The sequence below is a fragment of the Schistocerca piceifrons genome, chromosome 8 (assembly GCF_021461385.2).
Source record: "Schistocerca piceifrons isolate TAMUIC-IGC-003096 chromosome 8, iqSchPice1.1, whole genome shotgun sequence".
In the NCBI taxonomy this organism is placed as follows: Eukaryota; Metazoa; Arthropoda; class Insecta; order Orthoptera; family Acrididae; genus Schistocerca; species Schistocerca piceifrons.
In genome coordinates this window covers 125,789,218-125,805,527 of record NC_060145.1, presented here as the reverse complement: position 1 = coordinate 125,805,527, position 16,310 = coordinate 125,789,218, and the positions used below count along the sequence as shown (strand labels likewise).

Below are 16,310 nucleotides of genomic sequence, written 5' to 3'. Positions count from 1 at the left end.
CCACAGTGCCTGTTCGTTTGCACATGCATGCATGCGGTACTCGAACCCGGATTTTTCGCTTATCGCAAGCCGTCGCCTTACCATTTGGCTACCCGTGCAAAACTCACGGCCAGGCATGCATATCCAAAGTAACTTTGCATCGTAATCAGAATGACACAGGCACAGCAACAACGTAAACCTAGCGGTATTCAGGTAACGTTTACAACAAATTTTTTAAAGACAGAATTAGTATAGTCGTTGTGTAAGAATCCACATAATTTTAGTGACATTCTACGCATTCATTAAAGCCTGTACTAAGCTGTACGGAAAAATTCGCGTGGTTAGCTGCATAACATAGCACACACCTGTACTGTGCACACTAGAGGTGAGTCGTTTGCGAGGGAACGGGTCAAAAGAAACGTTTCAGTCAACTGAACGGGAGGACTGAGGACTGAGAATGAATGATCGCCTGCGGCCTCTTCAAGTCGGTTTCGTTCTCGCATCGGCGTCTTTCGGTCGGTCTCGTTCTTTCTCTGATGGTCACACATTCCTCATTGCAGTCCCACCGTTTCTCGTTTCCGTCTCGAGACAAATCCTCCGTCGTTCACTGCGTTATCACTTCCCGTTCAGCTGCGAACCGTACACCAAATACCGATTTCTAGTTCTTTGTGTACGCCGGTTAGCGTCCAAGACCGGTATAACTCTGTTATACCGGGTGATCAAATAGTCAGTATAAATTTTGGAAACTGAATAAATCACGGAATAATGTAGATAGGCACACATGCTTGGAATGACATGGGGTTTTATTAGAACCAAAATAAAATACAAAAGTTCAAAAAATGTCCGGCAGATAGCACTTCATCTGATCGGAATAGCAATAATTAGCATAACAAAGTAAGACAAACAAAGATGATGTTCTTCACAGGAAATGCTCAATATGTTCACCATCATTGCTCAACAATAGCTGTAGTCGAGGAATAATGTGGTGAACAGCACTGTAAAGCATGTCCGGAGTTATGGTGAGGTATTGGCGTCGGATGTTGTCTTTCAGCATCCCTAGAGATGTCGGTCGATCACGATACACTTGCGACTTCAGGTAACCCCAAAGCCAATAATCGCAGGGACTGAGGTCTGGGGACCTGGGAGGCCAAGCATGACGAAAGTGGCGGCTGAGCACACGATCGTCACCAAACGACGCGCTAGAGATCTATCACGCGTCTAGCAATATGGAGAGGAGCGCCATCCTGCATAAACATCGTACGTTCCAGCAGGTTTTATCAGCCAGGCTGGGGATGATGCGATTCTGTAACATATCGGCGTACCTCTCACCCGTCACGGTAGCAGTTACAAAACCAGAATTACGCATTTCCTCGAAGAAAAAAGGCCCGATAACAGTAGATGTGGTAAATACAACCCATAGCGTGACTTTCTCGTCGTGCAGTAGAGTTCCCACGATAGTTCTAGGATTTTCGGTAGCCAAAATCCTGCAGTTGTGGGCGTTGACAGACCCTCGGAGCGTGAAATGAGCTTCGTCGGTCCACAACACGTTAATCAATCAATCGTCATCTTCCGCCATCTTTTGAAACGCCCACGCCGCGAATGCCCTCCACTGCACTAAATCGCCAGGTAACAGTTAATGATGCCAATGGATTTTGTACGGATAGCATCAGAGGGTACGCCTAAGTGCCAACCAAACAGTATTGTATGGAATGGCGGTGCGACGTGCGACTGCACGAGCGCTGACTTCCCCGTGCATAGACGAACCCGCTACAGTCTCCACTTCTTCTTGAACTGTCTCAGCAGCATTACGCCTTGTGCTCGGTCGGCCACTACGGGGTCTATCGTCTAAACAACCCGTGGCTTCGAACTTCGAAATCATTCCCGCCACAGCTGCATTTGTCAACGGACCTTTACCCGTTCGAATCCACTTCTTATGGCGATAGGATCGTAACGCTGAACTAGTACATTCCCCATTCTGATAATACAGCTTCACTAAAAGCGCCTTTTCAGGCGTCAACATGCTGCGACTGCTGGCGCATCTGATTCTGTCTCTCATTAAAGCTCCTTTTATATACAATTGTCATGCGCAGTGACTAACGTTTTGCTGTCCAGCGCCATCTGTCGGACATTTTGTCAACTTTTTTTTTTTTTTTTGTTTCTAATAAAACCCCACGTCATTCCAAGCATCTGTGTCAATTTTTACCTCTCTATCTACATTATTGCGTGGTTTATTAAGTTTTCAAACTTATACTGACTTTTTGATCACCCGGTACTGTGATTCTTTATTAAAATTGCGAGGGCGTGCTGATAATTGGTGTCTCCGAATTTTTCATGTGCAAACTCTTACAGCTTCTTATATATAACAAACAGTATTAATATTCTACTTCTTTATTGTTCATTTCCACATATTTATTTTTCAACATAGTCACCTTGGCGTCGAACGCTTGTTTCCCAGTGAGAGCTCCCAACAAGAGGCCCCTATTGTTGATATCATCACTGTAGAATGTTAGGCTTTGTTGGCAAGGCATCTGATTGTTGCAGATGACGCAGCGCTCGTGCGGTTGGCATTGTCATGCTGAAGGAGAGGATGTCCCACATTTGGACGAACAAACTCTTTGAATTCGAAACTGGATTACAGTACTCCGTTTCTGACACACCACCATAGTTATGTCACACGTCGCCATGTTACACAATACAGTTCGAAGCCCTCCAGCAGCAGAGGACTGCAAATACGTAGACATGAAAAATAATAATGAAGACTGTTGACAACGTTCGTTTTACTTAAAAAGCTTTAAGAGTTTTCATATAAAAAATTCAGGGCCATTACTTTTCAGCACGTCCTCGTGAAACAGAAAGTCTCGATTTACTCGAACTCGCTTATCGACATGCTAGTCCATGTTTCTGAAAACAATGTGCCCATGATTTCCGCTTCAGCTTTCACAAATAATATTTATCAAACCACTCACTTCGCAGCACAGTGGAAGGTGCATTCTGGAATATTTATCAATGACAACGTTTAAATTAGTGCAAAATTGTTCCTCGAATTGCTTAAAAAGTAAAATTTTAAAATGGAATAAAATTAATTTATCAAAACATTTCCCAGATCCATTTTCACTTTCCAGCTACTGAGGCACCGTTTGTAATTCTGTGAAGGGATTAGAGGGCGGTCTGAGTACCTGGAGTTAATTCTGTTTCGTTCGTTCAGGTCACCAACTGTTTCTATTCGAGTTTTGAAAATTTCTGATTCCAGTTGAATTTTACGTATGTACAGTATTTCTCTAAATATCTCAATTTTTAAAAAGACTACCTTTTTGCTATCGACATACGGTTTTTTTAACATCTACATCTACATCTACATGATTACTCTGCAGTTGACACTTAAGTGCCTGACGGAGGGTTCATCGAACCATTTTTGTACTACTTCTCTATCATTCCACTCTCGAATGGCGCGTGGGAAAAAGGAACACCTAAACCTTTCCGTTCGAGCTCTGAGTTCTTTTATTTTATTATGATGATCATTTCTCCCTGCGTAGGTGGGTGTTAACAAAATATTTATGCATTCGGAAGAGAAAGTAGGTGATTGAAATTTCGTAAATAGAACTCGCCGCAAAGAAAACCGCCTTTGTTTCAATGACTGCCACCCGAACTCGCGTATCATATCAGTGACACTGTAACCCCTATTGCGCATAACACGAAACGAGCTGCCCTTCTTCGCACTTTTTCGATGTGCTCCGTGAATCCTACCTGGTAAGGATCCCATACCGCGCATCAGTATTCCAGCAGAGGACGGACAAGTGTAATGTAGGCTGTCTCTTTAGTGGGTTTGTCGCATCTTCTGAGTGCTCTGCCAACAAAGAGCAGTCTTTATTTCGCCTTCCCCACAATATTATCTACGTGGTCTTTCCGATTTAAGTTGCTCGTAATTGTAATTCCTAGGTATTTAGTCGAATTGACAGCCCTTAGATTTGTGTGATTTATCGTATACCAAAAATTTATCGGATTTCTTTTAGTACCCATGTGGATGACTTCGCACTTTTCTTTGTTTAGTGCTAATTGCCACTTTTCGCACCATACAGGAATTCTCTCTAGATCATTTTGTAATTGGAATTGATCGTCTGATGATTTTACTAGAGGGCAAATTAAAGCGTCATCTGCAAACAATCTAAGGGGGCTGCTCAAATGCCAGATATCACTTCTGTTCTACTCGATTGATTTACCGTCCATCACTACGAACTGTGACCTCTCTGAGAGGAAATCACGAATCCAGTGGCACAACTTAGACGATACTCCATATGCAAGCAATTTGATTAATAGTCGCTTGTGAGGAACGGTTTCAAAAGCCTTCTGGAAATCTAGGAATATGGAGTCGATCTGAGATCCCTTGTCGACAGCACTCATTACTTCACGGGAATAAACAAGAACGATATTTTCTGAAACCGTGTTGGTTATGTATCAATAAATCATTTTCTTCAAGGTGATTCATAATGTTCGAGTACAGTATATGCACCAAAATCCTACTGCAAATTGAGGTCAGTGATATGGGTCTGTAATTCAATGAGTGTACTTGCCTCGAGAGAAAGAGTTTTCAACTTTTATGAACTTCATTTTTTTTAAAATTCTGCTATAATTGTTATCCGACATTCAGGATTCACCACGAAAGTAGTATGAAATGCCCCAAACCATGCCCACCTCGTCCCCCTCCATTGTTCAGAGTCTTGGCTCTCTTTTGTTAGGATATGATACTCCCAGTTTTCATTTTCACTTTTTTTTAAGACCCCTACAGCAATACGAACTCAGGTAAAATAAAAAGAACAGTGAAGAAGTAAAAATAAATGGGTCTGTAAAAGAGCCGATCACCAGTGAACTAGTTCTCAAAGATGAACTAGTTCAGCCGTCTCTAGCTCGCACATGGCGTCGAGTTCTAAGAAGTAATCAAAAGTTCTTGCTTTTTCTGCAGCCATTGCATCTAATGCCGTCACAGTGATCAAAACTAAGAAGAAAAATGGTGATTATGGGCGAAGTAAAGGATGATCAGATGGAAGAAAGGTGAAAGCTTTACATTTCTTCAGAAAGAATTGTTACAGGACTAATATTAGTTTTGAACTAAATTGAGGACGTGCAAGAATAATTACCGGTTCATACTGGAACTGCTGCAATGGAAATTAAGGAATTAGCTCTCTGTGACAGGAAATGCAGTTATTCCTTTCGAGAAGTAATCCATTACTCTATGAGTCCTTACCACCCGTAGACACTACCAAAATATGGAATATTGGCTTCTGGTATCAAAAGCAACATTACGCCATGTGATACGTAAAGGTTTTGATACTTTTGACACACGGTAGAAGCCCTTAAGAACGATTATTTGAAAATGAGTGAAAGAAAACCATAAAAAAGATTACTGAAGTGATAATAATTATTATTATGTGACCACTACCCCACAAAATTACAGACTTTGTTCCAGTGCATCAGAATATGTCGTATATACAATATCCTGTGATGACTGGAAGTAGGTTACGTCTTCTTTAGGTGTTATTGTTGCAGGTGAAGCTTGAACTGTAGAGACCAATCTGTGGGCTGTACTTGGACCAGGTGGGCAGAGAGTAGACGATGAATTTTGACAGCCGGTTTGTGAGACTGTCTTGAGGCTCAGAGCTGACTGCTTCCGCATTCCCTCCGTTAATGCCAACATAATATTGGCCTTTGTTTCCTGGCGTACTTCACAGCACATTTGCCGCAGTTCTGATGCAACAAATTTGCAAAATAGATCTTCAGCACTCATAGTGCCACTGTCTGTGATGCTATTAGCATATTGTGATGCTCCTCGTGCGTCATCGAGCAAAGGTTCTTTGCTGCGCTTCTTTTTTCGAGGCTGCACCTGGTAACAAAAGATCATACTGTTGAGACATAACTGATACGCTTGTTGTTATCCTAATACAGTGTAATGGGTTTCCTTTAATTTACGTCTATGGTCACAATCTTTTCTGTTTAACAGATTACCGGTTTCGGTCTTTAATGACCATCATCAGATCTGTCTCATAACAACGAAGTCCTAATGCACTGTAGCCATATTGGCATTAGTGCATTAGGACTTTGTTTTTATGAGACAGATCTGATGATGGTCATTAAAGACCGAAACCGGTAATCTGTTAAACAGAAAAGATTGTGACCACAGACGTAAATTAAAGGAAACTTATTACGTACACGGGTCATTAAAGACCGAAACCGGTAATCTGTTAAACAGAAAAGATTGTGACCACAGACGTAAATTAAAGGAAACTTATTACATATACGGGTCACTGTGTCTTTTCGCGACGATGTCGCAGCTTGTGAAACAGTGTAATGGTTTCAGAAAGGATGTCTGGACAAATATTACAGAAGCGTATTCTAATGCACGGAGGCAGTTCCCCCAGCGTTTTTGGGCCTTGCATGAAACGCGTATCACATGCAATGGTCTATAGAGGGGGATGGATCGGTTTATTTCAACTACAAGGGAATGAACAACACAGTTTTATTAGCCTCAGTTGATGCACATTATAGATTTCTGTATACTGAAGTACGTTGTTGTGCTAGAACTACGAAATGTAGGAATATTTAGAAGCAGCGACTTGACATATCCCTTGTGAAAAACGCTGATCGGTATTTTGCAGCAAATAAAACTATTGGAGACTACAGAAAAGTATTGTAAGTAGGCTGTTTAGGTTTTTATGTTGGTAACGCCACGTAGCGCTCTGTATGAAAATCAGTGGCTGTGCTGTGTGCAGTCTGTGGCTGGGTGGCATTGTCGGAATATTCGCTATTGTAGTGTTGGGCAGTTGGAACACTATTAAGGTAAATACATTGTCTGTTCTCCATCAAAATCTTTCCTTTGCTAACTATGCCTATCAGTAATTAGTGCCTTCAGTAGAATCTTTTATTTAGCTGGCAATATTGGCGCTCGCTGTATTGCAGTAGTTTGAGTAACGACGATTTTTGTGAGGTAAGTGACTCATGAAAGGTATAGGTTATTGTTAGTCAGGGCCATTTTTTTGTAGGGATTGTTGAAAGTCAGATTGCGTTGCGCTAAAAAAAATATTGTGTGTCAGCTTAGTGTTGATCAGAATAAGTAAAGAGAGAAATGTTCAGTTTTGCTCATCTGTTTGAAAAGCAAATAACGCAGAGGTTTTCCAGCACTGTCATTTATAAATTTTTCTAAGGGGGTGTCTCAGTATCTCACACTGAAAGGCGTCTGCTGCCAGACTCTGTTCATGTTGTGCATTCACGCGCATGTCGACAGGCACTTATGTGTCTCAAGAATTTAATCGTGTGCTAGGGTAGTACAATCTTTGGCTGAAAACCGTAAAACATATCTCAGCGAGTCGCATTTTTCTGTTTTCTTTTTTTGGGTAAGGCAGTCAACAGGAAAGCTTTGGGCAGTTTGCGCTGTGGAGGAGGGCAAAACCATTCGTTTCAGTGATCAGATCAGGAATGGAATCGCTCTTTTTCGTGACTCAACACTCGCCATTCACTTACAAAAATAAAGATAGGAAGGTACCTTGCCCTTTCAACTTCCAGTCACTCTTTTGAAGTAACATGGGAGAAGTAATAAGTTTCCTATGACGCTATTAGTTTTTAGATTTAAAGGTTCTGCATTGCATCTGCTGTAAAAATTAAAGATACTACGGCAAAATTCTATATTTTTTATGAAATAGAGGAATTTTAAAAATAAGGCTAATTTCTGTTGTGGTTTCATACTTTTATTGGAAATAAAATACAGTATAAGAATAATATCGTAATTGTAATTCACTTAAATATTTATAGTCGTCATTTATAATCATTATGGCAATACAGGGTGATTCAAAAAGAATACCACAACTTTAGGAATTTAAAACTCTGCAACGGCAAAAGGCAGAGCTAAGCACTATCTGTCGGCGAATTAAGGGAGCTATAAAGTTTCATTTAGTTGTACATTTGTTCGCCATTTCAGCCAATAAAGTTTTTGGTCCCTTTTTCTTCGAAGGTGCTACTGTAACTGGACTACAGTATCTGAAGATGTTAGAGAATTGCCTGTTCCCTCAGCTCGAACAAGAAGCACAACAATTCATATTTCAGCAGGATGGAGCGCCACCACATTGGCACTTATCTGTCCGTAACTACCTGAACGTCAACTACCCGAGGCGATGGATCGGCCGCCAGGCAGCCCGTGACAGAGCACTTCATCACTGGCCTCCAAGAAGCCCTGATCTTACCCCCTGCGATTTTTTCTTATGGGGGTATGTTAAGGATATGGTGTTTCGGCCACCTCTCCCAGCCACCATTGATGATTTGAAACGAGAAATAACAGCAGCTATCCAAACTGTTACGCCTGATATGCTACAGAGAGTGTGGAACGAGTTGGAGTATCGGGTTGATATTGCTCGTGTGTCTGGAGGGGGCCATATTGAACATCTCTGAACTTGTTTTTGAGTGAAAAAAAACCTTTTTAAATACTCTTTGTAATGATGTATAACAGAAGGTTATATTATGTTTCTTTCATTAAATACACATTTTTAAAGTTGTGGTATTCTTTTAGAATCACCCTGTATATTCCCCAAAATTGTAAAGTTAATCAGCATTGTGATTTGTATATAAAATTTAATTTATTTTAGTCGAAGTGAGTTGGTTTCTTCTCTCAGTGGACATTTTTTCTGCTTTTGAAAAATACTCTCTAAGGGCACTGACGTAGCTGGGACACACAGTACTTTCAGAACTAGTTGGCACAGCATGGGGTACAGCAATTTTCTCGTTCCTCATCAACTTAAGGGGATAGCTTCTTCTAGGCATTTCCATAATTACTCCGCAAATCCCAATTAAGTGCCTGGAAGAGTGTTCATCAAACCATCTTCAAGCCATTTCTCTACTATTCCACCACCGAGCTGAGTGCGGGATGAACGAATGAATAAATCTTTCCGTGCGAGCTTTGATCTCCTGTCTTATTATGATGACAACTTCCCCTATGTGGTTCGGCGCCAAGAAAGTATTTTCACGTTTATTGGTGAAAGATAGTGTCTGAAATTTCATGCCGCAACGAAAAACGCCTTTGTTTTAACGGTTCTCTCCTCAATTCGCTTATCACATCCGTGGCACTGTCCCCCCTGTTTCGCGATACCTCAAAACGAGCTGCCCTTCTTTGAACATCCTCCGTCACTCCTACCTGATGCGGATCCCACACCGCACAGTAACACTCCAGAAGAGGATGGACAAGCGTAGTGTAGGCAGTGTCTTCTGTACACCTGTCGCATTTTCTACGTGTTCTGTCAAATAATCGCTGTCTAAGGTTCGCTTTCCCCCCGACAGTATCTATGTGATCGTTCCAATTTAAGTTATTCGTAATTGTAACCCCTAAGTACTTAAAAGGGAATCGTACGAAATTTCCGTCTCCAGTTTGATTCATACTAGGGTGTGTAGGACAAGACCAGGATATCAACACATGTAAACAGGAAGAGGCAACTCTCAACCATTTTCGACAAAATCGAGTTTGAAAATTTTAGGGGCGCTATATACTTCGAATGGAAGCTAGTATTCAATGTTTCTGCAGCCGAGCGAGTAAGCACTTAGCTTCATAAGTGCGAAGTGTGTGGTTCGAGTGTCGCTGTTGTTACTTTTTTCCCCACGTAATTCTAACAACAGATACGCGTGATACGTCATGAAATTGTATGATGACCGAGAACCGGTAATGAATGTAAACGAAGTTTCTTTTGCCACATACACACTGAAAAAAGCCATGCATATGCAAAAATCATTTCTTTCAAGTGCTGCACTTAGCAACAATTATTGTTTCTTATGCTTTTATGGTCAGTATCATCCTGTATCGTGCAGTGCTCCATAGGCTACACATTATACTTGTAACAAGCTCCATAGGCTAAACATTGTACTTGTCACAAACGTAGAAATAACATTATAAATAAAATGACTACACTGATTTGATTGAAAGTTCTTGTGTATCCCTTTCTCATTTTCAGTCTCCTTACGAAAATTTCTTTCTCATTTTTCAGGATGAAGATAATCAAAATAATAAATGACTCATTCTGTAATGGTAACATGCACAGTCGTAATAATTCTGTTGTTAGAATTACATGGGAATGAAAAAGAAAAGTGAGTGTCGGGAGAAGGATTCGACCCCTGGATCTCGCACTTCTCGGACTGTGCATTTACTGGCTCGGCTGCCAACTCTTTCGAACTCTAACGATTTCGTCGAATATGATCGAGAGTTGCATCCTGCTGTTTACATATGTTGAAGTCCCTGTCGTGTCTACATCTACATCTCCATCTGCATGATTACTCTGCAATTCACATTTAAGTGCTTGGCAGAGGGTTCATCGGACCACAATCATACTATCTCTCTACCATTCCACTCCCGAACAGAGCGCGGGAAAAACGAACACCTAAACCTTTCTGTTCGAGCTCTGATTTCTCTTATTTTATTTTGATGATCATTCCCACCTATGTAGGTTGGGCTCAACAAAATATTTTCACATTCGGAAGAGAAAGTTGGTGACTTAAATTTCGTAAATAGATCTCGCCGCGACGAAAAACGTCTTTGCTTTAATAACTTCCATCCCAACTCGCGTATCATATCTGCCACACTCTCTCCCCTATTACGTGATAATACAAAACGAGCTGTCCTACACATCCGGTCAATAAGAATCAAACCAGTGAGGGGAAGTGCGTATGGTCCTCTTGTTAGTTGAATTCACAGTCCTAAGATTTGTATAATTTGTCGTGTAACCAAAATTTAGCGGATTCCTTTTAGTACTCATACAGATGTTTTGACATGGGTATTCAATGACCTCAAACTACTCTCGCAACCCTTTAATCAAACTATTAACTGATGAACCTATTCCTCGAAGACATTTTTGTCATTGAAAAATTTTAGTTGCCATACCATTAATCTTGGCAAGATTGTCATTTTTGACAATGAGACAGTTACCTTTCAAGACACGTCTTTAGTTACCTCATCGAAAACTTTCAAAATCTATATGGCCTATTGCATTATCCCCCAGCGTGTGCCCTTTAACTCTAAAGTGATCGATTTTTCATCGACAATAACAAGACAAGAAACGATGTGATGTTTTACCAGTGTTCCATCCTCTGGGATATCCTTTCAGAAAATTTGGCTAAGGCCAAGGCACAAATATAACTGGTCTTTTGACCTTGTCAACGTTTTTCTGTATGGACTTCCATACTGTGCGGAGCGCAACGAGGTTTCATAACTGTGTAAGTATGGGATATGTGAAAATTTCAAAATCAAGGCAGCTGATTTCATATTTAAATCAGTCTCTGTTATTGTGGCGGCGATTTAAACATTAATATTACAGCTGTTGATAACAGTCTTTCCTCAATTTCTCTGTGGTGTTTATTCCTATGAAGTGTAAGCAGTCTAAAAGGTATGATTGTTGTTTTTCCTTCTCAGGTATAAAATGTACTTTAAGTGCATAGAAATTAATGTTATTTATACTTGTCCACCTGTCAGACGAAAGGGAAACTATCTTTGCAGTGGGTAAATCATTTTTAATTTTATCACTTAATCGCGATACAAACTGGGCATTAAAGAGCTTGATAACGTTTTCCACATGGTGAATTATAATTTAGGCAAGTCATATATATGATCTTTTTTTTTTAAACTCTGCGTCTTCAAATACAGAAAAAACATGGTTTCTTTGCAAATCAGTTTTAAAAGTTGAGGATCTATTGCTGTACTGTTATTTAATTTGATGAGCTTTACAATATTAACAAATTTATTTACGGGTTCTTGCAAATGAAAAGCGATTTGGCGTGAGGGCGTCACAAAAGAAAATAAATCAGAACTTGTTCCAGAATCACATGACAACGGCCGGCTGGATGCAGCGTGAGACTCAGTTTGACTTACTTCATCTGAGGCAGAAGCAGACATCATTGAAGACGTTTCGTGAGAAATCATCTCTTGAATTTCTGCATCAGTTGATGGCGAACCTGAGCGATTTCCTGACACTCGCATTTCCAAATACGCTGTTGGATGCTTCGATTTTAGATGTCTTTTTAGGTTTGATGAGGAGCCAGCAGAACAGGAAATTATCTGTGGGCAATAACGGCATTTTCCTTTTTTTCCAAGTTTGGTAAAATATTGCCATACAAGGCTTGTGGTTCTTCTGGGAGTCGATGTGGCTGACATATCCTGCTCCACTGAAAAGTAGATTGGGAAAATTAAAATATTTCCTTTTAGGATAAAATTTTTTAATAATAAAAACTTACAATTAGAATAAATGTACATGCACAGGTTTTACAATCAGAAATTATAGAGTGATCATGGGACATTGTGATCTGTGGTAGCTAGGCTCACAGTTGTGAAGCATGTATCATATAGGAAAAATCTGAAACCTTCATAGTGAAAAAGAAATTCGAGAAGACAGGTCTAATAATATGTAAGGATCTCACTTCTGAAGGATTAAGAATTTTGAATAGTGTGATATCTGAATTTGGGCTGTCCAATGCGTGGACAAATGATGGCAGGATAATGGCGAGGGTAGAAGCTGTAAAAATGTTGTTAGTTGTGGTAATGAACTTTAAAGCATGTGCTTTAGGAGCTAAGAAGTCAATTCATACAGCCAAAATGTTCCAACAGCGTGTCTGTATTGTTACTGTAGAAGACAATTAGCCATAATGTACTCATGTATTTGTTGATTAACTCATTGATTAGCTCATTTTTCTTACTGTGCTAATTCATGTTAGTTTCGTTTATTGTTCAGCAGTTCTTTATGACATCACTAGCGTTACTTGTCATTAGCACCACTAACATTAAGAATACTCTTTATCATCATTCTTTTAATTTTGTTTATACTAGTGTTATGTGGAGATGAGTTTTGTTCTTCGGAAGATCAGGTTTCTGTCTCTCCTTTCTGCTTCCGTCTTCCGTTCCAGCATCTTTCCAGTGCATTCACTATCATCTCCCCCTCTCTCTCCTCTTTTTCATTTTTTAGTGCTACATCTAAACACACAATTCTCCATGTTTCAAACGTGAATGTTCTATCACTGCCACCTCATCTCGACGAACTTTACCATATATTTCAAAATATAGACATCCATGTAATGCTTCCGTTGCTGACTTGACTCAAGCCTAGCTAGACTTCTCTAGCACTTTGGCGATGTTATGGTGCTTGTAGAGTTCTCTTAATTCTTCATTTCTTCTTATCCCCCACTCCATGTTATTTTCATCGTACACAGGTCAAAAAACTTGCCTTCCAAATACACAGCTCTACGACATAAAAATGGTTTTAAATTTATTAAGTGATTTTTATAGTGTTTTCAACGCTGATTTCGGGAAAAAATTCCATCACATACAGTTATTTCACAAACTGCTTGTCTAGTTTTAGCTTTTTTCGATATTTCAGCACTCTAGTGAGTTTGAATTTTGGTTTTTAGGATCTCCATAAACTGTTATTTAGCCGTTTTTACACTAGATATATGTAAAATAAATAGTAATTAGGAGAAACCAGCAGTATTTTCATGTTAGTGCCTGTCCATTGTGCTGCCCCTTCCCCCACCATCACCAAGTAGTGAGGTTCTGCTATTGTCCTTCACTCTGTGCTGTTCACGTGTTGTTGTTACTAGTGCTTTAAAGTAGTGACTGTTTTCTTGTGTTGTGGAGCTGTTTTATGGACAATGACTACCACAGGATGCAAAACTCGCCAGATTGCTTCTGCTACATTTGTGATAACTGTACCATTAAAAGGCAACAAAGAAACATTTCCTATTTTGTTGAAAAAGTATATTTCGCCTATTTTGGTATAAAGTTAGGCGATCAAGATAAGCCTTGGGGACCACACAAAGTTTGTTCAATGTGTGTCGAAGAACAGTGGCAATAGTTTCAGCGTAAAAAGCAGTCCTTACGTTTTGGAATACCAGTGGTTTGGAGGGAGCCCAAAAATCATAGTGATGACTGCTACTTTTGTTCTTGCAACATACAAGGTTTCAATTTGAAAAACAAAAAGGATATTTCTTACCCTAATATTCAATCAGCCATTCGCCCTGTTCCTCATGGACCTGAAGTACCAATACCCTCTCCTCCAGATTCTTTGGATGATATAGATGATCACGAGCCATTGGCTCAGCAATGTGATAGTGAAGAAGACAGAGACTGAAAATCGGCAGAGGTTTTAGGATCTAGATTGAAAGATAAACATAAGTTAGCTCTGGGTACATCTTTTTCTTGGTATCGATCGAGGGAAAAGGGAGTTTGTATATTTCTTCTCTCAGGAAGGAAGGAGACCTGGTGTTGTGCAGTGATGTTCCTGGACTTATGGCACGTTTCAGAATAGAATATGCTCCTGATGAGTGAAGACTTTTTATTGATTCTTCAAAAAGAAGCCTTAAAGCAGTACTTCTACACAATGGCAATAAGTATGCTTCTATACCAGTTGGACACTCGGTTTACTTAAAAGAATGTTACGAAAAGTTGAACTGGTTTTAAGCAAACTCTGCTATTCAGACCACAAATGGACACTATGTGGTGATTTAAAAGTGATTTCAATGCTGCTTGGTCAACAAAGTGGCTATACAAAGTTCCCTTGCTTTCTCTGTGAATGGGGCAGTAGAGACAGAAAGCAACACTACATAAAAAAAGCTTGGCCCTTGAGATAAAGCTTACAGGTAGGGGTTAAAAATGTTGAGAGGAAAAGCCTTGTGGATTCCGAAATGGTGTTATTCCCACCACTTCATATTAAGTTGGGGCTAATGAAACAATTTGTTAAGGCACTGCCAAAAGAAAGGGAGTGTTTCAGATACTTTGTGGACAGTTTCCTGGTTTATCGGAGGCAAAGCTAAAGTAAGGAATCTTTGTCGGACAAGACATTAGAAAACTAATGACAGGTCCCTACTTCGTGGACAAAATGGAAACAAAAGAAAAGGCAGCATGGGCGCCTTTAAATTAGTTGTTACTGGTTTCCTAGGAAACAAAAGAGATCCAAACTACAAGACAATCGTCGCAGACATGCTCGACAACTTTGAGAAGCTGGGCTGTAACATGAGCATTAAAGTTCATTTTCTCCACTCACATCTTGACTACTTCCCTACAAACCTTGGTGATGTAAGTGAAGAGCAGGGCAAAAGATTCAACCAAGACATCAAAGAAATGGAAAGAAGATATCAAGGAAGATGGAACGTCAACATGATAGCGGACTACTGCTGGATGATAAAAGAAGATGATCCTCAACGAGTCCACAGCCGGAAAAGAAATAAAAGAAGCTTCGACAGAAAACGAAAGCGTTATTATAAGGACTTATGAGAAAAATTGAAATGGAAGTGTACCGGAAATGTAGTTTAGAACATGATTTATAAATAAAATAAAATTTTACAACGTTGGGGAAAATTTGATAAATTGGTTAAATTTTGTTATTATAACAATATTATGGAAATGGAAAAGGATGTAGATGAAGATGAAATGGGAGATACGATACTGCGTGAAGAGTTTGACAGAGCACTGAAAGACCTGAGTCGAAACAAGGCCCCCGGAGTAGACAATATTCCATTGGAACTACTGACGGCCGTGGGAGAGCCAGTCCTGACAAAACTCTACCATCTGGTGAGCAAGATGTATGAAACAGGCGAAATACCCTCAGACTTCAAGAAGAATATAATAATTCCAATCCCAAAGAAAGCAGGTGTTGACAGATGTGAAAATTACCGAACTATCAGCTTAATAAGTCACAGCTGCAAAATACTAACACGAATTCTTTACAGACGAATGGAAAAACTAGTAGAAGCCAACCTCGGGGAAGATCAGTTTGGATTCCGTAGAAATACTGGAACACGTGAGGCAATACTGACCTTACGACTTATCTTAGAAGAAAGATTAAGAAAAGGCAAACCTACGTTTCTAGCATTTGTAGACTTAGAGAAAGCTTTTGACAATGTTGACTGGAATACTCTCTTTCAAATTCTAAAGGTGGCAGGGGTAAAATACAGGGAGCGAAAGGCTATTTACAATTTGTACAGAAACCAGATGGCAGTTATAAGAGTCGAGGGACATGAAAGGGAAGCAGTGGTTGGGAAGGGAGTAAGACAGGGTTGTAGCCTGTCCCCGATGTTGTTCAATCTGTATATTGAGCAAGCAGTAAAGGAAACAAAAGAAAAATTCGGAGTGGGTATTAAAATTCATGGAGAAGAAATAAGAACGTTGAGGTTCGCCGATGACATTGTAATTCTGTCAGAGACAGCAAAGGACTTGGAAGAGCAGTTGAATGGAATGGACAGTGTCTTGAAAGGAGGATATAAGATGAACATCAACAAAAGCAAAACAAGGATAATGGAATGTAGTCTAATTAAGTCGGGTGATGCTGAGG

General features: G+C 39.9%; 1 protein-coding gene across 1 annotated transcript in view; it reads right to left on the bottom strand.

Annotated features, from left to right (window-relative positions):
- Window positions 1-5,420: 5,420 nt before the first annotated feature.
- LOC124712503 overlaps window positions 5,421-16,310 on the bottom strand; it is a 30,300-nt gene continuing 19,410 nt past the window's right edge. Inside the window, exons 2-3 of the mRNA XM_047242802.1 lie at window positions 11,864-12,156; window positions 5,421-5,854 (exon numbers count right to left, since the gene is read on the bottom strand). Coding sequence (XP_047098758.1) covers window positions 5,423-5,854; window positions 11,864-12,156 — 725 coding nt within the window. The 3' untranslated portion in view covers window positions 5,421-5,422. The remainder of the gene's footprint in view (window positions 5,855-11,863; window positions 12,157-16,310) is intronic.